The 22,552-nt window shown below is 42.4% G+C and overlaps 1 protein-coding gene across 1 annotated transcript in view; it reads right to left on the bottom strand.

The window, feature by feature from the left end:
- Positions 1–22,552, bottom strand: part of LOC135079572 (bumetanide-sensitive sodium-(potassium)-chloride cotransporter-like) — a 43,793-nt gene that overhangs the window by 17,854 nt on the left and 3,387 nt on the right. The window contains exons 2-10 of the mRNA XM_063974224.1: positions 16,719–16,828; positions 16,379–16,493; positions 13,638–13,797; positions 12,970–13,065; positions 12,307–12,476; positions 10,172–10,174; positions 8,064–8,256; positions 5,836–5,975; positions 4,703–4,900 (exon numbers count right to left, since the gene is read on the bottom strand). Coding sequence (XP_063830294.1) covers positions 4,703–4,900; positions 5,836–5,975; positions 8,064–8,256; positions 10,172–10,174; positions 12,307–12,476; positions 12,970–13,065; positions 13,638–13,797; positions 16,379–16,493; positions 16,719–16,828 — 1,185 coding nt within the window. The remainder of the gene's footprint in view (positions 1–4,702; positions 4,901–5,835; positions 5,976–8,063; positions 8,257–10,171; positions 10,175–12,306; positions 12,477–12,969; positions 13,066–13,637; positions 13,798–16,378; positions 16,494–16,718; positions 16,829–22,552) is intronic.

The raw sequence follows: 22,552 nt of genomic DNA, 5'->3' as shown, positions 1-22,552 counted from the left end.
CTACATGGCCAACATACCTTTCAGCATCTTTGGGAAGCGAAAAAAAATATAAATCCGGTGTAGATTTCTTTTCGAATTTAAACACCCGAACGCCGCACAATATTTCTTTCTATTTATGTCCATTTTTAAATAATACTTCGATCATAGAATTAGGTACATACTACAACGCGCCAGCGTCCTGACGGGCGCGCGCGTGACACTCGACTGATATAATACCCGCCGGCGGGGCGCTTCGCTGTAGGTAATTATCGGATGTACCGCGCGGAGTGAGCCAGGCCTGGTAAGGCCTGCAAACCAAATTAATGCGCTACATGCTTCTTATATCGTTGCTGTTCTGCAGGCAATACTGGCAGATCCTGTTAGGTCGCTAGGAGCGTGCCTTTGGAGGTCGACTGCTCTCTCTCTCCCACACTCGCTCTCTCTCTCTCACACACACACTCGCTCTCTCTCTCTCTCTCACTCGCTCTCTCTCTCACTCGCTCTCTCTCTCTCTCTCACTCGCTCTCTCTCTCTCTCTCACTCGCTCTCTCTCTCTCTCTCACTCGCTCTCTCTCTCTCTCACTCGCACTCGCTCTCTCTCTCTCTCTCACTCGCTCTCTCTCTCTCTCACTCGCTCTCTCTCTCTCACTCGCACTCGCTCTCTCTCTCTCTCACTCGCTCTCTCTCTCTCTCTCACTCGCTCTCTCTCACTCTCTCACTCGCTCTCTCTCTCTCTCTCTCTCACACTCGCTCTCTCTCTTTCAGTCACGCGCTTTCTCATTCTCTCTCCCTCTCTCTTTCTTTCCCTCTTGACTTAATAACTCACATCGTTGCTGTTCTGCAATCCATACTGGCAGGTTCTATTAGCAGCGCAGCCCGCCATAGCCCAACCCGCGACGTCGGCCACGTCGCCCGACGCGTCGCGCAGCACCGTCCAGCCGGCCACGACGGCGATGAGTACGTACGATAACGTCGTGAGCAGGATCGCGAGGAGCGTGCCTTTGGGGGTCGACTGTAGGGGGTCCTCTATGGCAGTGACCGCGTCAAGTAACTTATGGGACTATTCTACCTTACCAGTTTACCAGACGTTTCCACTGCTGCAACCCTTGTGTAGCCAGGATCTAAGTAACTTACGTCGTAACTGTTTTGCAGGCCATACTGTCTGTCTCTTACTCTCTCGCCCTCTCTCTCTCTCTCACTCGCTTTCTCTCTCTCGTGATTACTCTTTCTCTCTCTCTTGCTCTCTCGCTATCTGTCTCTCTCTCTCTCACTCGCTCTCTCTCTGTCTTTCTCACTCACTCGCTTTCTCTTTTTTTCCTCACTCTCTCTCTATCTCACTCGCTTTCTCTCTCTCACACTCGCTCTCTCTCACACTCGCTTTCTCTCTCTCACTCACTTGTTTTCTCTCTCACTCTCTCTTTCTCTCGCCCTCTCTCTTTCTCTCGCCCTCTCTCTCTCTTCCTCTCTTTCTCATGACATTGACCGCGCTCAGTAACTCACATCGTTGCTGTTCTGCAATCCGTACTGGCAGGTTCTATTAGCAGCGCAGTCCGCCATAGCCCAACCCGCGACGTCGGCCACGTCGCCCGACGCGTCGCGCAGCACCGTCCAGCCGGCCACGACGGCGATGAGTACGTATGATAACGTCGTGAGAAGGATCGCGAGGAGCGTGCCTTTGGGGGTCGACTGTAGGGGCTCCTCTATGGCAGTGACCGCGTCAAGTAACTTATGGGACTATTATACATTACCAGACGCTTCCACTGCTGCTACTCTCGTGTAGCCAGGATCTAAGTAACTTACGTCGTTACTGTTTTGCAGGCCATACTGTCTGTCTCTTACTCTTTCGCTCTCTCTCTCTCTCGCCTTCTCTCTCACTTTTTCTCTCTCTCTCACTTTCTATCTCTATCTATCTCTCTCTCTCTCTCTCTCTCTCTCTCTCTCTTTCTCACTCACTCACTTGCTTTCATTTTCTCTCTCATTCGCTCTCTCTCACTCGCTTTCTCTCTCTCACACTCGCTTTCTCTCTCACACTCGCTTACTCTTTCACACTCACTTGTTTTCTCTGTCCCTCTCTCTCCCTCTCTATCTCTCTCCCTCTCTCTCTCTCACTCACTCGTTCTCTTTCTCACTCGTTCTCTCTTTTTCTCTCTCTCACTCACTTGCTTTCTTTTTCTCTCTCATTCGCTCTCTCTCACTCGCTTTCTCTCTCTCTCTCTCTCACTCGCTCTGTCTCTCTCTCTCTCACTCTCTCTCTCCTACTCACTCTCTCTCTCTTTCCCTCTCGATCTCTCTCCTTCCCTCTCCCTCTCTATCTCATTCCCTCTCCCTATCCCGCTTTCTCCTTCTCTTTCTCTCTCTCATGACATTGACCGCACTCAGTAACTCACATCGTTGCTGTTCTGCAATCCATACTGGCAGGTTCTATTAGCAGCGCAGTCCGCCATAGCCCAACCCGCGACGTCGGCCACGTCGCCCGACGCGTCGCGCAGCACCGTCCAGCCGGCCACGACGGCGTTGACCACGTACGACAGCGTCGTGAGCAGGATCGCGAGGAGCGTGCCTTTGGGGGTCGACTGTAGGGGCTCCCCTATGGCAGTGACCGCGTCTAGTAACTTATGGGACTATTCTACCTTAGCTGAAGTTTCCACTGCTGCAACCCTTGTGTAGCCAGGATCTAAGTAACTTACGTCGTTACTGTTTTGCAGGCCAAACTGTCTCTCTCTTACTCTCTCTTTTTCTTATGATTACTCTTTCTCTCACTCTTGCTCTTTCTTGCTAAGTATCTATCTCTCACTCGCTTTCTCTCTCTCTCACTCGCTTTCTCTCTCTCTCATGATTACTCTTTCTCTCTCTTGCTCTCTCTCGCTATCTGTCTCTCACTCACTTTCTCTCTCTCGCTTTCTCTCGCTCTTGATTACTCTCTCTAGCTATCTCTCTCTCTCTCACACTCGCATTCTCTCTTTTACTCGCTTTCTCTCTCTCTCAGTCGCTTTTCTCTCGCTCGCTCTCTCTCTCTCACTCGCTCTCTCTCTCTCACACACTCATTCTCTCTCGCTCTCACTCCTTCCCTCACGCACTCTCTCTCTTTCCCTCTCGCTCTCTCTTTCACTCTCCCGCTTTCCCCTTCTCTCCCTCTCTCTCTCTCTCGTGACTCTCAGTAACTCACATCGTTGCTGTTCTGCAATCCATACTGGCAGGTTCTATTAGCAGCGCAGCCCGCCATAGCCCAACCCGCGACGTCGGCCACGTCGCCCGACGCGTCGCGCAGCACCGTCCAGCCGGCCACGACGGCGATGAGTACGTACGATAACGTCGTGAGCAGGATCGCGAGGAGCGTGCCTTTGGGGGTCGACTGTAGGGGGTATTCTAAGGCAGTGACCGCGTCAAGTAACTTATGGGACTATTATACATTACCAGACGTTTCCACTGCTGCATCCCTTGTGTAGCCAGGATCTAAGTAACTTACGTTGTTACTGTTTCGCAGGCCATACTGTCTGTCTCTTACTCTCTCGCTCTCTCTCTCTCACTCGCTTTCTCTCTCTCGCCTTCACTCGCTTTGTCTCTCTTGATTACTCTTTCTCTCTCACTCGCTGTCTCTCTCTCTCACTCCCTTTATCTCTCACTCTCGTTTTCTCTCACTCTCAGTCACTTACTCTCTCGCTCTCTCTCTCACTCGCTTTCTCTCTCTCGCTTACTCTCTCTCTTGATCACTCTTTCTCTCTCTTGCTTTCTCTATATGTATATATACATATTATACTATATGTATTTCCCTCCCTCACTCGCTTTCTCTCTCTCTCACTCGCTTTCTCTCACTCTCTCACTCGCTTTCTCTCTCTCTCTCACTCGCTTTCTCTTTCTCTCTCACTCGCTTTCTCTCTCTCTCTCTCACTCGCTTTCTCTCTCTCTCTCACTCGCTTTCTCTCTCTCTCTCTCACTTTCGTTTTCTCTCTCGCTCTCTCATTCGCTTTCCCTCTCTCTCACTCGTTCTCTCCCTTTCCCTCTCGCTCTCTCTTTCACTCTCCCGCTTTCCCCTTCTCTCCCTCTCTCTCTCTCACTTTTAGTAACTCACATCGTTGCTGTTCTGCAATCCGTACTGGCAGGTTCTATTAGCAGCGCAGTCCGCCATAGCCCAACGCGCGACGTCGGCCACGTCGCCCGACGCGTCGCGCAGCACCGTCCAGCCGGCCACGACGGCGATGACCACGTACGACAGCGTCGTGAGCAGGATCGCGAGGAGCGTGCCTTTGGGGGTCGACTGTAGGGGGTCCTCTAAGGCAGTGACCGCGTCAAGTAACTTATGGGACTATTATACATTACCAGACGTTTCCACTGCTGCAACCCTTGTGTAGCCAGGATCTAAGTAACTTACGTCACTACTGTTTTGCAGGCCATACTGTCTGTCTCTTACTCTTTCGCTCTCTCTCTCTCGCCTTCTCTCTCACTTTCTCTCTCTCTCTCTCTCACTTTCTCTCTCTCTCACTTTCTATCTCTATCCATCTATCTCTCTCTCTCTCTCTCACTTTCTATCTCTATCCATCTATCTCTCTCTCTCTCTCTCACTTACTCACTTGCTTTCTTACTCTCTCACACACTCGCTTTCTCTCTTTCACTCACTCGCTTTTTCATTCACTCTCCCTCTCTCTTTCTCTCTCTCCCTCTTTCTTTCTCTCTCCCTCTCTTTCTCTCTCTCTCTTTCTCTCTCCCCCTTGACTTAATAACTCACATCGTTGCTGTTCTGCAATCCGTACTGGCAGGTTCTATTAGCAGCGCAGTCCGCCATAGCCCAACCCGCGACGTCGGCCACGTCGCCCGACGCGTCGCGCAGCACCGTCCAGCCGGCCACGACGGCGATGAGTACGTACGATAACGTCGTGAGAAGGATCGCGAGGAGCGTGCCTTTGGGGATCGATTTCTGGGGGTCCTGTGAAAGATAATAGAGAATAGAAACGATCTTTAAGGTCACAAAAACGATAACAGACAATAGCAAACTTGTTTAACGTTGAATATAAATAAAACATGTAAATGGTGTATAGTTTCTTAAGCAGTCGTTTTTAGTCTATTATTGTTTCACTGTATATTTTCCGAAGAAATAAAATATTACTGGTCGGAGTAGGTACAGGTATTTTGGTTGATTAACTGCAAACATTTTTATAGTTGATGTTAGTAAGAATAAATTAGAAAATAAAAAGAATAACGCTTATTCAGCACACTTAGTTTTCGAACGACGACATTGCTGTTGCTTTATGCGTAGGCATTCTTACAACGCGGCAACGCATCGCAAATACCGGTTTTTTGGTTTCCATAGTACAAGTTTTACTATGTTTGAAAGTAGATGGCTATGTAAAAGTATTAATAACATCGTCGTCGTCGTCGTTTCAGCCAAATGACGTCCACTGTTTCAGACAAAGGCCTCCTCCAAGGTTTTCCACAATGCACGGTCCTGCGCTGCCCGCATCCAGTCTCTTCCCGCGACCTTTACGAGATCGTCGGTCCACCTAGTAGGAGGCCTGCCCACGCTACGTCTTCCAGCCCGTGGTCGCCACTCGAGAACTTTTCTGCCCCAACGGCCATCGTCTATACGAGCTATGTGCCCCGCCCACTGCCACTTGGTTTTAGCAATTCTGCGAGCTATGTCGGTCACTTTGGTTCTCCTGCGGATCTCCTCATTTCTGATTCGATCACGCAGGGAAACTCCAAGCATGGCCCGCTCCATCGCCCTTTGGGTGACCTTGAGCCTTCTTATGAGGCCCATGCAGGCCCAGGCAATTAATAACATATTTAATCTCTACACCTTTTATTGTATCTTATTCTCGAAGTAATAAGATCTAATACTAAGGTGACATTGTTGAATCCTACCTTCAAGTCGCCAGATATGTTAGCCCCAGCTAAGATGCCGGTAGCAGCGGGGAAGAATATGGAGAACACGGAGAAGAAGTTGTGCTCCACGCCCTCGAAGTAGCGGTAGTCCGGGCCCATGTTGCTGCGCAGCACCGACACTGAGAAACGAATATCACAAAATATAACAGAAGGTAAACTCATGTATGTACCTCGCTTTGCATACCTCTCTCGCTCGCACGCTCGGCCGTCGCGCTAGGGTTGTCTTGTCATGTGTTGCGTTTATTTCGATAAGATAGAAAAATGTTACTCTTAATACTATGACAAATATCCACGTATACTTATTTATATTTAGTACGTTATTATAGTAATAGTTTGCAAACAAATACACGAGAAAGAAGTAGTATTTAGTTGAGTGACACTATTATCCAACTAATATTATAAATGCGAAAGTTTGGATGTCTGGATGTTTGTTGCTCTTTCACGCAAAAACTACTGAACGGATTTTGATGTAACTTTACAGTATTATTGTTTATACCCTGAATAACATATATGACTATAATTTATGACGATCTGTGACAAACTAAATTTCACGCGGGTGAAGTCGCGGGCAAAAGCTAGTTATCCAATAATTCCTAAAACCTCTCTAAAACAATTTGATATTCCAAATAATTGAGTTGGCTTTCGCGGGTGAAGTCGCGGGCAAAAGCTAGTTATCCAATAATTCCTAAAACCTCTCTAAAACAATTTGATATTCCTAATAATTGAGTTGGCTTTCAATTTAAATTGAAATTCAAATAAATAACTTACTTACCTCCCCGAATCAACTGCTAATTTAAAAAACAAAAATTCGGTATTTAATGATGAGTTTAAGCAACCAAATACCGAACAATTATAATACGACTTTTTCTGTTTACTCATTTTCGTCAATTTCGCAAAACAAAATAATATCACAGGCGGTTGACCGGCGCGTGACTCAAGCGAACCACAGCGAACGTGTGGCGAACGTCTGTCGCGCCACGTCGCGCTCGCATTCGTCCAAGACAGTCTTGCTAGAGCGGTGTCTATGTGTGCGTGGCTCGAGCGCGTTTAGTATGGAGTTTGTCTTCTGTTATATTTTGTGCGAATATGATGAAGATTATGTATGTAAATAAATAAATATTATGCAGATACTTCAACCAGATACTTATGGAAAACCTTGGGGGAGGCCTTCGTCCAGCAGTGGACGTCATTTGGCTGAAACGAACGAACGAACGAACTTCAACCAGGCCCCTCTTTCCCTTTGGGCACTCTGGGCAAGGGCCCAGAACTCCGCTCTCAAAAAAAATACACAGTTCATAACTTTTAGTCCGTCTCCATTATCAAAAAATATTGGACACGTATATTTTTGTTTGTCAATCAAACAAGTAATTCCGTTCAATCAAATAAGAAGTTCTGCGTGAACTATTGAATGCTGCGTGAATTTTCATTAGTTTGAAAAAGCGAAAAATACTTGTCGATTATTTTTTATAAGTGAACCGACGGACTAATTCAAACTCTTGCTTTTTTAACCAGAAAACATCATTTGCATGTAATCGCTTTTTTTATAATACATTTTGCATTTTCCTTTATTAAATGCTTAGGGTGTCTAGTGAGTAAAAAGTCGCTTTGCAATGGAGGGAAGTCGATACAATATTTCAAACTCCTACATTCTTCTGAATAAATTCGTTGCGGGTTCCAAAAAAATTCGCTATCCCTCGGGACTACTCAACCTTCACTGGTAGGGTTTCATTGGAGGCCTTGCTGTAGATCCTGGCTATACAGAAATTGCAGTAGTGGGATAAGTCCTATTACTGGATTAAAGACGATCCTTCGGATACTTCAGCAACCTTAATAATAAATAATAAGTCCTTACTATTATATCCGACGAAGCCCTGAGCCACTTTCACTTCGCTCTTGGGCCCGATGGCGGATCCGATGCAGAAGTCAGCAATGGCGGACAGTAGGATGACCAGCAACACGATCTGCGCTTTGGTCTCCCACTCCATACGTACAATATTACCGGCGCGATTCGATCGATTTACGACCGTTGAGTTTTGATCTAACTATCGATTCACCAACATTATTTGGCAACCTAGCCAAATAATGATGTGTGATCTGATAACATAAGTCGATCTTAGTCGAGGCCAATCTGGAACTCATTAGGGGAGGCCTATGTTCAGCAGTGGACGTCTTGTGGCTGAAATGATGATGATAACATGGGCACTCACTGTTATATCCGACGAAGCCCTGAGACACTTCTATTTCGCTCTTGGGCCCGATGGCGGATCCTATGCAGAAGTCAGCAATGGCCGCCAAAAGGATGACCAGCAACACGATTTGCGCCTTGGCCTCCCACTCCATGCCGACGATCACGATGCCAGTTAGTAGGACGATGGTGATGCAGCCGTATATCGCTTGGTCCTGGGGGAAAGATGGGCAAATAACTAATCAAAGTCAAATTCATTTTTTTATTTGTAAAGAGTATAAAAATATTTTTTTCATGGAACAGGAGGCAAATGAGTAGACGGATCACTTTTGAAAAGCGGAATGAAGATGTGTATGGGGAACTCATTCCCTTCGTTCATACCAGGTCAAATATATCATTCATATATCATTCACTCGTTCGATCTTATCGCATCTCTTACTCCGGCATTGTCGTACGTAGTTTCCATTTGTGCTGTAATTAACCTAAACTGTGTAGACCTGGCAAAAAAGTGAATTTATGGAAACGGCTTTTCACTCAAACCTCACCTTCCTACACAAAGTGTACAGTCAGCGTCAAATAGTTCGTGACACCCAAAGTGGACAATAAGTTCGCAACACGTTTTGTAACCAATTGGAATTAAGTTGTGCCATAATCTTTTGACCACTTTAGGTGTCACGAACTATTTGAAGCTGACTATATCAGAACTACTTGAAGCTGCTTAAGGCGGTTTAGTGTGAAAACGTGAAGAACTAACAGTTAACTACTGTCTTCTTATTTGTAGAATTTCAATGTTTAAATGGACGTTTCAACACACAGTCAATGTTTATGAACTATACCTAGATATTTTATGACAGGGAAGGTAACAACAACTTTATGGCAATGCGGTACGGTTAGTGGTAAAGGAAGTTGTGATAAAACATAAATATAACTTACTAAAACAAGTAGGTACATAATCATAATACGTGATATTATTAGTTGCTCTACACCCGCGTGATAAGAGACATGAAAGAAACCGGCCAAGTGCAAGCCAAACGCGCTCAGTCGAAAAAATCGAATCCCTTCCTTTTTTAACCTATTTAACCTGTGGTTTTTTAGGTATGTTAAAATACTTATTTTATTTTTGCAAGTAGGCTTTTAAAAAGCACTTTTACACGTCCCAGTATTAACTCTACCACTGCTTCGTGACAATAAATGGGTCAGTGCCGAGAAGCAGCGCATGACTCTTTTTCAAGCGTTTACAAAGACGAGTAAACTTTTTAAGACTTCTTATGTCTTTAAATTATTATTTTATTATCATCAATGAAATAACTTTGCACTTTGAATCATAAACTCATAACCTTCGACGTATCCACTACAAGGGCATGTGCAGTACATATTTATAGGAATACCGCAAGGGTCTATTTCCGTTCGCCTTATCTCTTTATCTACGGCACGCGTCCACTCTACGCGGTTGCGAAATTTAATAAACACACGCATTTGTATGATTATTTTTGGTCTGTTTTGTTCCTTTCGATACGAAGTCGGTTCTATAAATTGGCACTAATCGATTGATTTTCCTCAATATAGATAGAAATGTGGTTATCCTAGAGGAAACAAAGAAGTTATTAATTAAATACCAAATGCTATTTTAAGTAGCAGTAGTGCATTGAGGATTTAATTTACATTTACGTTGTCTAGTACCCATAGTACAAGCTTTGCTTAGTTTGGACTAGAAGCGTAGTGTAAAATGTCCAATAAAATTTAAAAAAAAATGTTTTACACTTACAACTTGAATTGCAACGTATACAATATTTTTTCATAAAACGATTTAATTGTGAAGAAATGCATAAACATAATACATGCTTAAGTCCGTGCCTCTAGCTGGAATCAAATCCTCAACTGTTGATGGCTCAAAGTGGCAATGATAACACAACTTTATTCCAAGTGTAACAAAGACGTGTTTTATTTTATTTTATTTTACGTGTCACGAACTATTTGACGCTGACTTTACCTGCGATGCGAACTCAAGTTAGTCATCCGTCAAGTGTCGACGAAATTGATATTTTTATACTTATGATCTGATATGAAGCTGCCAGTTGCTGGATGGGAGAGGCGTTAAGTCGTGTTCTACAGCTCTTCTCAGCATTTTACATTCTGAAGTGGACTTTCGTTCGTTCGTTTCAGCCGAAAGACGTCCACTGCTGGACAGAGGCCTCCCCCAAGGATTTCCACAAAGACTGGTCCTGCGCCGAGGACTTGGAGGAAAGTGGACTTTAACCACATAGAAATATGTCTGATAATGACTCACCCAGCTCTTGCTGACCATGTACGCGGATTCCGGTATGAGCGTGATAAGCGACTCGCCGAAGCCGACCACGTAGGAGAATACATCAGCCCTATAAACCCGCCGAGCTCAGCAGGGTAAAACGTGGTTTGAAGTTTCAAATGTTGCTATCTCTCTCTCCCCTCTTCCCCTCTCACGTAAACAGAGTTTTGGAGTAGCCGAGGTGTCCCGAGTGAGGGCAGTTGCTGAATGGAAAAGGCGTTGTTCTACGGCTCTTATCTGCATTACACATCCTGAAATGGACTTTAATTACATAGAAATATGGCTGATAATGACTCACCCAGCTCTTGCTGACCATATAAGCCGACTCCGGTATGAGCGTGATGAGCGACTCGCCGAAGCCGACCACGTACATAGCACACGCGACCGCGTTCGCCATGGAGAATATCAGCCCTATGGAGCCGCCAAACTCAGCAGGGTAAAACGTGGCTTGAAGTTTCAAATGTTGCTATCTCTCTCTCCTCTCCTCCCTTCTCACGTAAACAGCGTTTTAGAGTAGCCGAGGTGACCTGAGTGAGCGCGATATCATGTAGTAAGAAGATAGCTGGCAGTTGCTGAATGGAAAAGGCATTGTTTCTACGGCTCTTCTCAGCATTTTACATCCTGAAGTAGATTCTAATCGCATAGAAATAAGGCTGATAATAATGACTCACCCAGCTCTTGCTGACCATATAAGCTGACTCCGGTATGAGCGTGATGAGCGACTCGCCGAAGCCGACCACGTAGGAGAATATATCAGCCCTATAAACCCGCCGAACTCAGCAGGCTAAAACGTTGTTCAAAGATGTTGCCATCCTTTTCTCCCCTCTTCCCTTCTCACGTAAACAGCGTTTTAGAGTAGCCGAGGTGTCCCGAGTAAGCGCGATATCATGTAAAGCCTGGTCCGTGAGCACGTAGAATCCCGTCCAATGGCCCCAAGCTGCCCATCCTTATCGCTCGCGCGTAATTATATTGCTGTCGCGACTGTGCAACGCGCGCCCGCAGTGAGTGTGCGAGCACGACAGCAACATAATTACGTGCGAGCGACAAGGATGGGCAGCTTGGGGTCATTGGACGGGATTCTACGTGCTCACGGACCAGGCTTTAGTAAGAAAATAGCTGGCAGTTGCTGAATGGAAAAGGCGTTGTTCTATGGCTCTTCTCTGCATTTCACATCCTGAAGTGGACCTTAATTACCAACAAATATGGCTGATAATGACTCACCCAGCTTTTGCTGACCATGTACGCCGACTCCGGTATGAGCGTGATGAGCGACTCGCCGAAGCCGACCACGTACATTGCGCACGCGACCGCGTTCGCCATGGAGAATATCAGCCCCATGGACCCGCCGAACTCAGCAGGGTAAAACGTGGTTCGAAGTTCGAATGTTTCCATCCCTCTCTCCTCTCTTCCCCTCTCACGTAAACAGCGTTTTAGAGTAGCCGAGGTGTCCCGAGTGTGCGCGATATCATGTAGTACGAAGGTAGCTGGCAGTTGCTGAATGAAAAAGGCGTTGTTCTACGGCTCTTCTTTGCATTTCACATCCTGAAGTGGACTTTAATTACATAGAAATATGGCTGATAATGACTCACCCAGCTCTTGCTGACCATATAAGCCGACTCCGGTATGAGCGTGATGAGCGACTCGCCGAAGCCGACCACGTACATTGCGCACGCGACCGCGTTCGCCATGGAGAATATCAGCCCTATGGACCCGCCGAACTCAGCAGGGTAAAACGTGGTTCGAAGTTCGAATGTTTCCATCCCTCTCTCCTCTCTTCCCCTCTCACGTAAACAGCGTTTTAGAGTAGCCGAGGTGTCCCGAGTGTGCGCGATATCATGTAGTACGAAGGTAGCTGGCAGTTGCTGAATGAAAAAGGCGTTGTTCTACGGCTCTTCTCTGCATTTTACATCCTGAAGTGGACTCCAACCACATAGAAATAAGGCTGATAATAATGACTTACCCAGCTCTTGCTGACCATATAAGCCGACTCTGGTATGAGCGTGATGAGCGACTCGCCGAAGCCGACCACGTACATAGCACACGCGACCGCGTTCGCCATGGAGAATATCAGCCCTATAGACCCTCCAAACTCCGGGCCCAGAGAGCGCGATATCATGTAGTAGGTCCCACCTGGAATTTGACCACACATTCATAGTCATTTAATCACTTTACATGTAATAACGCATCAACTGAAGTTTTAAAGACGTTCGTGACACTTCATTATGTAAATCTCCAAATTGCCCCAACCTGCTTTTTTTCAAAAAAATGGGACCAATCCCACCTTTCGTTCCCGCTTCGGTTCTACGAATAGAGGCCTACCTATGCATAAATATGCTGCAACAAAAACTTCAAGCAGTAAAGGGCAAGTTTATCCCTTAAAGTTAATACTTAAGGAAAAAGTTAAACCGATATTGGACTATCCACGTACTTTGTCAGACGAAAATAGAACCATAACTTATCATCCTTCACATTGTACATTCCTTTTGCGGTCTTGTCCTTGCGCCCGCTAACATTTAATTAATTATACACAACTTTGGGTACAGAGGTTTTCAAAAACACACACAGTAGGGAGAACCAAATGAATAAGTTCTAATGAAGTGTAATAAAGACCATTTTTAATTACCTCCTTTAATAACCCCGTTGGTGCTGATGGCCGACATGGAGAGCGCCGTGATGGTGGTCACCACCGACGTGGTCAGGATCAGCAGGATGGACTGCGCTGCCGAACCACCGACAAACACGTTAATAGGTTTACGACCACTTGACTTGAACTTACATAAGTCGAAAACATACTGTACATTTCTGTTGTACCTATTGAAACGACATAAGATGGCAAATATAGACAAAAACAACGACAAAATTGGGTGATGATAACATTGTACAGCGTATGGTAAATTGGTAAACTCTTAACGCCCCTGGCACACCTTAACAGCAAAGCCATGATAGCGAAACGATTTCAATACACATTTGCGATAACATCCGCACTATTTGCTAATGCAATGCGGCGAAATAAACGCAGAGATTTATATTTCGCTGTCATGGTTCACAGCGGAGGTTTGCCAGGGGTGTAGTTACAACCCTCAAGGATTCGCCAAATAGAATTCGTACCTAAACGGCACTAGGGATCAGTCTGACGTTGCGTTATAGCGCCGGCGCTGTGTTTGACATGACGTAAGGATATATATTTTTTTAGCTTTAATTTATTGGACATGCAAGTACAAATCTCATTATTTTTAGACCTTCACACAAGACTATAAAGTTCAAAATAGTGGTTACTATATTACCACTTACCCACGCCAGCCTGCCCAACCACCCAGGACAGCCTAAGAAACAGCATCACCCCCCATATGTTGAGAAGACACCTCATCAGCACGCCCTTGATCCAGCCGAACTTGAGGTTGGTGGACGGAGGGTCCCGGATGTCCATGTCCTTCTCCAGGGTCTGGCCTGGCTGGAAGAGCGGTGATGATCATTGGTCATAATCATCATGTCATTATGTCTCCACTGAAGGAGCACGGCCCTCAAATGTACGGAAGGCAAATGGAGAATTACATTCCCCATGCTAGCCACGAGTTAGTAAAGCCTAATGGTCGCATGTGTACCCCACCACATACCCCAAAAAATATCATAGAGCATGTAAAAAACCTGTTTGACCATTGATTGTGATGTCCAAATACTTTTTGTGTCGGATCATGTACCAGACCATACAAAAAGCTGCCAACTGAGCTGCTAGTGACTTCGCAGAAAAATAGATGCTCCAAACACAGATTGATAATCGATCATTGAGGAAAAATGAATTTGTTAAAAAGATTTCGATGTTAAGCACCAGAATTACCCTTTTCGAACCCGATTGTTCTTGCATAACTGTACAAAAGTAGGTCAATCTTCTAGAATTTCATCAGGCATACCCCCTACAAACATCAACTGACAACATATCGTTATTGATGGATGGATCTAATCGAATAAAAAGCATATTAAATCATTCTCTCACAAGTCGGGCATTGACAAACATATGACTCAGTGATAATACTAGACCAGTGGGTGCATTATCAAGGGGCCAGAAGGTCACGGATTCACGGTGCAGGGGCCAAGAGATCACGGTGCATCGCGGACTGTGACGTAAGGTCACGCCCTAGGTATGGGTTAATTGATAATTAAGACCCATCAGAATATTTTTTAATCTTCCAATGGGATGTTGCAATTGAACGTTGAATACCTTGACGTGCCAATAGAATTACTACTACATAGTGGATTGAATGAACATTATCATAGATTAACATAATAAGTGCGAAAGTTACTCTATTTCGTTAGTTACGTTTCACGCCTAATGGCAACAGTTTTGATTATGGATGGCCGAAATTGAAACAAAAGAGAATAAAAAAAAATTACACTTTGACACTAAACAGTTTCTGTGAAATACACGAATGTTTGTAAACTAATTTTATACTCAATTAATTTAAAATGAATACGCAGTTGTATTTTTCCTTCATTATTAGTGTTCTATTTTACTACGAAATAAATAAATAAATATTGTTTCTTTCTTTCTAATTAATGTAGCTATATTTTTCCGACCTTGGGCGTAGCTTCAATGTTTATACTACATGAGACCCACTAAAATTGCTTTCCCTCCATAACACCTTTCGTCCTGCCCTGTCAGTGTGTCAACTTGAGCCGGCCCACGTGGCCAAACAAAGGCGGCGTCTTACAACGTGATGTATCAAACGGCCAATTAATTAATGAGGGCCCACAATTAGGGGCAATTACTGGGCTCACCTGCGTATGACGTCCACGTCTAATGCGCCGTGAAGGACCCATACTTCGGGTTTTACGCAGTTGCCATACAGACTTAGAGCGAAGTTTCATACTGCCTTAACTTTTCAAGCCCACTGATCATAACCGTAAACTTCTAACTTCGCTTTTAATCGCTATATTTAATTGGAGTATCAAATCCAAATTGATGTTCGTGACCAGTTTAAGGTGATTTATTGACCACGTCCGGCCATAGACGAAAATCAATGATTTAGTTAATAACCCTCCTTCTGGCGCAGTCGGGTAAAAAAAGAATCGCCCATCTAGTCCAATAATAAAATATGAACCATTTGTGGGCTTAGATTTGTAAATGTGCAAGCAAACACGTAAGAATACTAAGTTTCAAGTTGATACACACACGTCAATGGAGGATTATTTAAAATTTAAATTCGTTTGTTTACAAAGATCTCTCTATATCAAAATTCATCTAAATCGCTGCAATCGTTCAGGCGTGAAAAAGTGACAAACAAATAGAGACACATTATGAATGAAATTATCCTTACTGAATGTATTATTGTTTTTGTCACAACGAATAACAATACAATGTTTTGGTAAGATTTAAATTATTAATCTTTTTGAAATTATGCTTGACCTTTTTAGTTTTCAACAGGCTAGTTGTTGGATTTTCACGGCCGTCAAGTGTACAATCGATAGCATATTAGACTCTACATCGCTGTTGCAAAATCACCCCTATCACCATTAGATAGAGTACCACAATGTTTAAAATATACCGTAGTATGTACACATAATATTATCAAAGAATTCAGAACATAATTATTTTGTTAGCACATTAATATTCTTTTTTGTTTCCCGTTTCTTACCTAGTTATGATTCACAAATAACTTTCATTTTGCGTTACATACAAATATCTTACTTTTACTTACATAATTTTGCTAGTGTATTAGTGGCAAATCAAAGTATACATTGTGACATTTTATATACATACCTAGTTGTAATACGATTTTCCAATATAAATATAGCCTGGTATACTGACGATTCTGTAATTAATAAAAGTCCGGAAGCATACGCATGAAAATAATATGCAATTTTATAAATCTAGTCAGTTTTATTTTTAACTCGCGATCATGATCCTTTCAATATCTCATCCATCACTGAGTCACAGAGAGTTGCTAGTGTACTTTTGCGCTGCAAAATATTTATCGAGCTGAAAGCTTTTTGTACACTACACAGGTTAAACAAATGAAATTAGTTTCTTAACTCACCTTCCTAGATAAAGAAGCATTGTGTAGTTCATCCAAAGTCGGCCGCGGGGCAGCGTGGAGCGACAGAACGTTTCTGTAATTGTCCAGCCTTGGCAAGGCTTCCCTGGTGAAATGTCTGCAATAATAAAACTTAGTTAAAAATTGTGCAGAAAATAAGTAAGAAGATAATCTAAAGTATTCAGATTTTCTGCTAAAACATGTTAGCAAATTATGTCCCAACACTCTAATTCTGTATTAAAAACACCACCTACATTTTACACCATGTTGGGCGCCATTGTTGATCTCAAGTTTTTGGCGCCCAACGTGGTGCAAAAAAGTATGCGTTTAAGTGCATTCTTACCTGAAACTCTTGCCATATTTGGTGTCTGTAGCGGTTAAGGGATCGTCGCTATCCATGCCTGATGCGTCGGAGTCTTCTGTCGCGTCGTCTTCTGTGGTTTTATCCTCCATCTGAATACAAAACAAATTGACTATAAACAATATTTGCATTAGCATTAATACAATAATTGAACATGTAATACGATGTAAAATTATTGTTCGCACTTAAAGGTATTTTCGATTCGGTTTACCGCTTTTAATGGCTATTTAATAACTCATATTTAATTAGTTAATAGTTTCCTATATCCTTCAATACACATATTACGCAACTTTAACGATTAATAAAGCCAGTTCATAAATTTTACAATACAATCCTTTATGCATGATTATCACATAACGATTTTATTTATTTCTTGATTTATGTGCTTCATAAGTATTGTATTGTTTCTGCCACCGACATTCTTAATGTTTCACATAACGCATAGCGAAGTCACGTGTTCAAACATAAACAATATTTCATTGCAATATTATGTTATTAAATAATATTTTCTATAACGAACTGTTTATTGTGGTAATAAACACAAAGTACCTACATTAATTAAAATGCATGCGAAATTGGAATTGCATTAGCAAATATTGTAGAAATGGAACATTTTATCCTGACTTAAGTACACATTTGTACAAAAATAAATTGTTATTGTACTGCCTTAACGGTAAATAGGTATGTACTAACAAGGGAACTTTATTACAATGGAAAATTAATAAGTGATAACATGGCTTCTTTTCAGCAAGAAGGAGCCCCAAATGATATTAAGTTGACTAAAACAAACTGCTGGAGGAAACCAATTCTATTGAAATATCAGCCTGTTACCTAACATTTAACCATGTCAAGGCAATTCAGAACCAAGTGACTTAATTAACACAAAAAATCTAAAACTGTCAAATAAATGGGCACGATTTAAATACGAATATCTGTGACGTAACCGGCTCGTGTCGTGAACTCGTGAATCGTGATGTTATTCGTGTCAATGTTTTATTTTTTAACGTATTGGGGACTAACTTCCGGATGACCAAATATATCGGCTAGTTAGCATTTATTGATATAAAGTCGAGTGAAGCGATGGCTGGTTCACTCGTCATGTCTGTGAACAGGCGCTGCTTTCGGGGACTGGTCAATCCAAGTTATTTAAATTTATGTATGCGAGTCATTTCTACTAGTACCTTAATATGTAAGTCTAGATATTAGCACGTCACTACCTTGTTTAATATACCACGCAATCTTGTATACCCATTCTTATGATACACCATACAAGAATGCATGGTAAATTCAGTGAACTGCTCCTGAATCGATTGTACCTACTACTACTATTTCTATTTATTTATATTAACCGGCAGACAGTGGTGACTGAGTTTGTTGCGGCGCTTCTTCTCAGCACTTGCCAAATGTTGGTCTCGAAGCGCTGGTAGGGTAAAAAAATATGAGACTATTTGACGATTTGTATATATAGTCTATACAAATAAAGAAATTTTGATATTGAAAGATCGGTTTTGTTTCGTAATCGTAACTTGTCTTGAGACCGGCTTCGCCCGCAGGAATTCAGTTTTCGAAGAAAGTTTACCGAGCATTCTTCGGGATGGGCACTTGTTTGTATAACTGGTACAAAAATCGATATCAATCGATGACATATTTTTCACAGGTACCTCAACGACTGACGGCGCCAACAAACATATTATTTACAAACAATATTTTTAACACTATATTTTTAGTGAGTTTTGCTCTACCTTACTACTCCACCCACGTTTTACGATTATGTAACAATTTTAAGATGTTGGCCACGTGCGTTTTCGCTATAGGAGTGTGAGTCATAATTGTGAAACATGTCCCATATACGAGGGTTAAAAAAAATTGGAATGTGATGGAATGTTGGTGATATGATAAAGCCAGCATTTAACCACATAGGAATGGCTATTTTCTTTTTCATTACTGACTATACCACCATGCAACTTAACAGTGGTATGCACAAATGAAATAAACGTGATCAAGTAAATCAAACATTAATGGTCCATTGAAAGCAAATGTAACTAGAGCTATTACGTCTGGTGACGTTAATTTGTAATTTAATCCATTGATGTTAGTGTTTACGTGGAAATAATGTCATCTTCTGGTTTACTCCGTTTTAACTTATATCTCAATCCTCTGGTCCACGTGTCTAGACCGCAATCAGCTCGTATCTATTATCACGTAGGTGTTTTAAATACAATCATCTCTATTACGGGCACAATGAGCCATCGCGGGTAACGGGATGAGCGGTTAGAATTTAAAACAATCAGCTACTGCGCTTGCGCAAGTTTGTGGTGAAAGCGATTTTCGGAATGTGCGCTTCAGAAACACAAAGGGCATTTTAAAAATATTTGTTCTTCTGTCAGTATGTTCAACAACCTGGTTCTTACGGCCATTTGGATTCATATACTGCGCTGGTATGGTTTAACATTCCGAAATCCGATAAGTTACGATGAAGCTGCTTTTTAAAGAGACTGGAATCAACGATACAATTTTCATTTCATTGTGCATTCAGTTTAAGCATTTGACAAATATTGGTTTTCAAAGTTGTTACTTTAATACCTTGATGTCAATTATGTATTTTTAGATTACAATCTACATGTTGATGATATACTTTAAGATGGGGATTAATGAATGAGTTACATAAGTGCCGTCTAGATAAGTAATCACTATCCCATTACTATCGCCGGTGTAGGTCTTCATCTCAACCGGAGTTCAGTCTCATCTAATCTACAACTTATCCAATCATAAGACCAGTATTGCAAAATGTTCTGTTAGCCCAACAAATCACGGTTTAAATTGCATCGGCGCTGTTTAACTTGGGCTAAATATAGTCACACTCACATCATACGAACTGGTTCACTCTGGAGTGGTTATTTTTACGTTTCTTTATGAGGATGTGCCTTTTAAATCGCATTGTGGTCTTGGTTAATCGCAGGGGCGTTTGCACCACAAAGGACGAGGGAAGTCCAAGGAAGCGATGTCTATTGGCGGAGGAAGTACGACAGACATTGACGTCTTATGTTACGTATCTTTATGTTCAAAGCACGTTTGAAAGGTGCCAATTTTGCTTTAAAGAAATCTAACTGTACTTTAAGCTCAATACAAAATAATTAATTGCTCTTCTTAACGTAAAGTCGGGTCGGTACATCAGACTAAAAATATACAATTACATTTACCATATGCCACGGTAATCGAAGTTGAAGTTTTTGTTTTCAAATTAAAAATAACAGCACAGTGCGGACTACGCGGTTACGTGCATAGGCTAGTAGCTATTAACTACAATATTCGTGAAAGTGTATGTAATACAGAATGACAGAAATTAACGGAAATAATAGGAAGGAAAATTCCCTTACTTAACTGGGGGCTACTGACTCTTTAATCGCGTGCAACTGAAGAAACCAGACTGGCAATAAGAACAGGAAATGATAATTCCTGACAACTGGTTTAAAAGCCAACTGGTGTAGGCATTTTACGAGCATTTCAAACTGGTACCTATGGCATGTTCTGTACCTAAATGTAAGCGGGCGTTTGAAAGGATATTGGCACTTACTGTTATTTATTAGTAAATGAATTTACGGGAAGCTCATTTGACTTTTGATAATAAAAATGCATAGTAAACATATAAAAGTCCGCTTCGTTCGTTTTAGCCGAAAGACGTCCACTGCTGGACAAAGGCCTACCCCAAGGATTTCCACAAAGACCGGTTCTGCGCCGCTCGCATCCAGGCACCTCCCGCGACCTTCACCAGATCGTCGGTCCACCTATTGGGAGGCCTGCCCACGCTAACTTATTGTGCATTATTCTTTGGAAAGTATTTCCCATTAACGACTTTTAAGTTATCTCCCCGTCTCTGAACTGAATATACCCCATTGATACAGTCCCAATCCCAGCTATTTTGTTACTTAATCCGTTAAAAAACCGTGCCATTGTGTACGTGTGTGCTTCTATGCCCATAAAATTAACTATTGTTAAAAATTATACACGACGTGTGACAATTCGAAGGGCTGTTGATTCACTCGCATTACCTCGCACGTTTTCGTATTGTTATTTCGACGTTAAGGTTGAGAAATGAAGAAATCTGATGGTTCGAAAAACTTGGGGTCTGCCCCTTTAGAATTTAAATGGTGTGCTAAATAACTCCCAGTGCATGTGCTGAATATTTGGCAGTAGGTACAGTATGCATTTGCAGCTGCAACGCTTTGAGACAAACAATATACGAGTAATAACTCGCTGTCATTGCGATAATCCATCACGGCTAAAGAGGAACTTGGGCACATCTTAGAAGTTTGTACAGTCGACTACTAAAGTGTTTAGATAACCAAAAGTTAAGGTACAGTCTACATCAGACGATTATTGCTTTTGCAAAGTGTAGGGGTGACTTTGCAAAAGCAATAATGTGTTAAGTGTGTTCTTTACATGAATAAGGTGTTAAGGTATTCTTGATTGGCCTTTGTCTGTGCCTAAAAGGCAAGAGATGCTTTATGTGCGTATTTGTATGAGACCACGGAGAGACCTGAACCTGTATTTAATTTTGCCTTACATAATTAAAATAGTGGTCTTAACGCGACGTTTATTAATGAGTTACATTCTTACATTGCTTGACGCTTACATAATTAATCATGAAAATAATTTCCCAACATGTATTTGTTTCTTGTGACTGTCACATTTCCTCGAAAACAATGTTTTTACACACATGTTAAATTCTCGGAAATTATTTATTAACATTCCTAGTCCGTTTACATAGTTACAGAAGATAAACATCATTTAAGTCACGACATAGTTTACCATACAATCGAGTTTGTGTTTAGCAACATAAACAACAAATTCCTCAAGGTATAAAATATTTGAAGTATGTACACGACGGCACATCATGAGAAGCATTTTGGCATCTATTTGGTTGTTCGTTCGTTCGTTCGTTTCAGCCGAAAGACGTCCACAGCTGGACAAAGGCCTCCCAAGGTTTTCACAAAGACCGGTCTTGCCCCGCCCGCATCCAGGCACCTCTCGCGACCTAAACCAGGTCGTCGGTCTACCTAGTGGGAAGCCGGCCCACAATCGTGGTCGCCACTCAAGAACTTTTCTGCCCGAGCGGTCATCATGGCCATGTAGTTGTAATAGATGATATTTTGGCAGAAATACATATGTACAATCCGAGGTGCTGTTAACTATACAGACAGCAGCATATTAAGCTAAACACTGAGGTTCTTATCTCGTTGAGATAGGTGCTGTTTTGCAAAAAACTTATATTCCGAAATTCCGATGTAGGTCGTAGATTTCTAGGTGACGAGGAACTATGCTACGTAGATGTTCCGTTTGGCGAATGATGAATGAAATGAGTCGGATATTTTGAACACAGAGGAAACATTTCGTGTTCCCGCTATTTGTCATCTAAACTTCCGAGGATTCATGTTCTGGTCATCTCAAGATTACTCAAAATGTTTCCGTGGGCTATTTTTGTACGTCCATGAGTAATGTCGTCAAAAATTTCTTTCATTTTATATCATTTTACTACGAAGAATGAGAGAGGGTTGCGTCTCTTCATACCTTCATAGCTCTAGAGAGAGAGCACAGAAATATTTATATGGAATAAAAACATCGATGTTCAACGTAAGAACACACAGAAAACGTTTCTAAAATCCAAAGCGTATATTAAACTCGACGATTGTTTGATCATTACTGTAAATTATAATTTATTGTGTAGGCGTTTGCCAAAAACGAGAGAATAACGGGTTGCGAATCGAATATTATCTCAAAACCCCATCAGATTTGTAACTGTGTATTGCAGCCAAAAG

Source organism: Ostrinia nubilalis, chromosome 16 (genome assembly GCF_963855985.1).
Source record: "Ostrinia nubilalis chromosome 16, ilOstNubi1.1, whole genome shotgun sequence".
In the NCBI taxonomy this organism is placed as follows: Eukaryota; Metazoa; Arthropoda; class Insecta; order Lepidoptera; family Crambidae; genus Ostrinia; species Ostrinia nubilalis.
The sequence above is the reverse complement of the archived record's forward strand: the minus strand, read 5'-3'. Positions and strand labels throughout refer to the sequence as shown.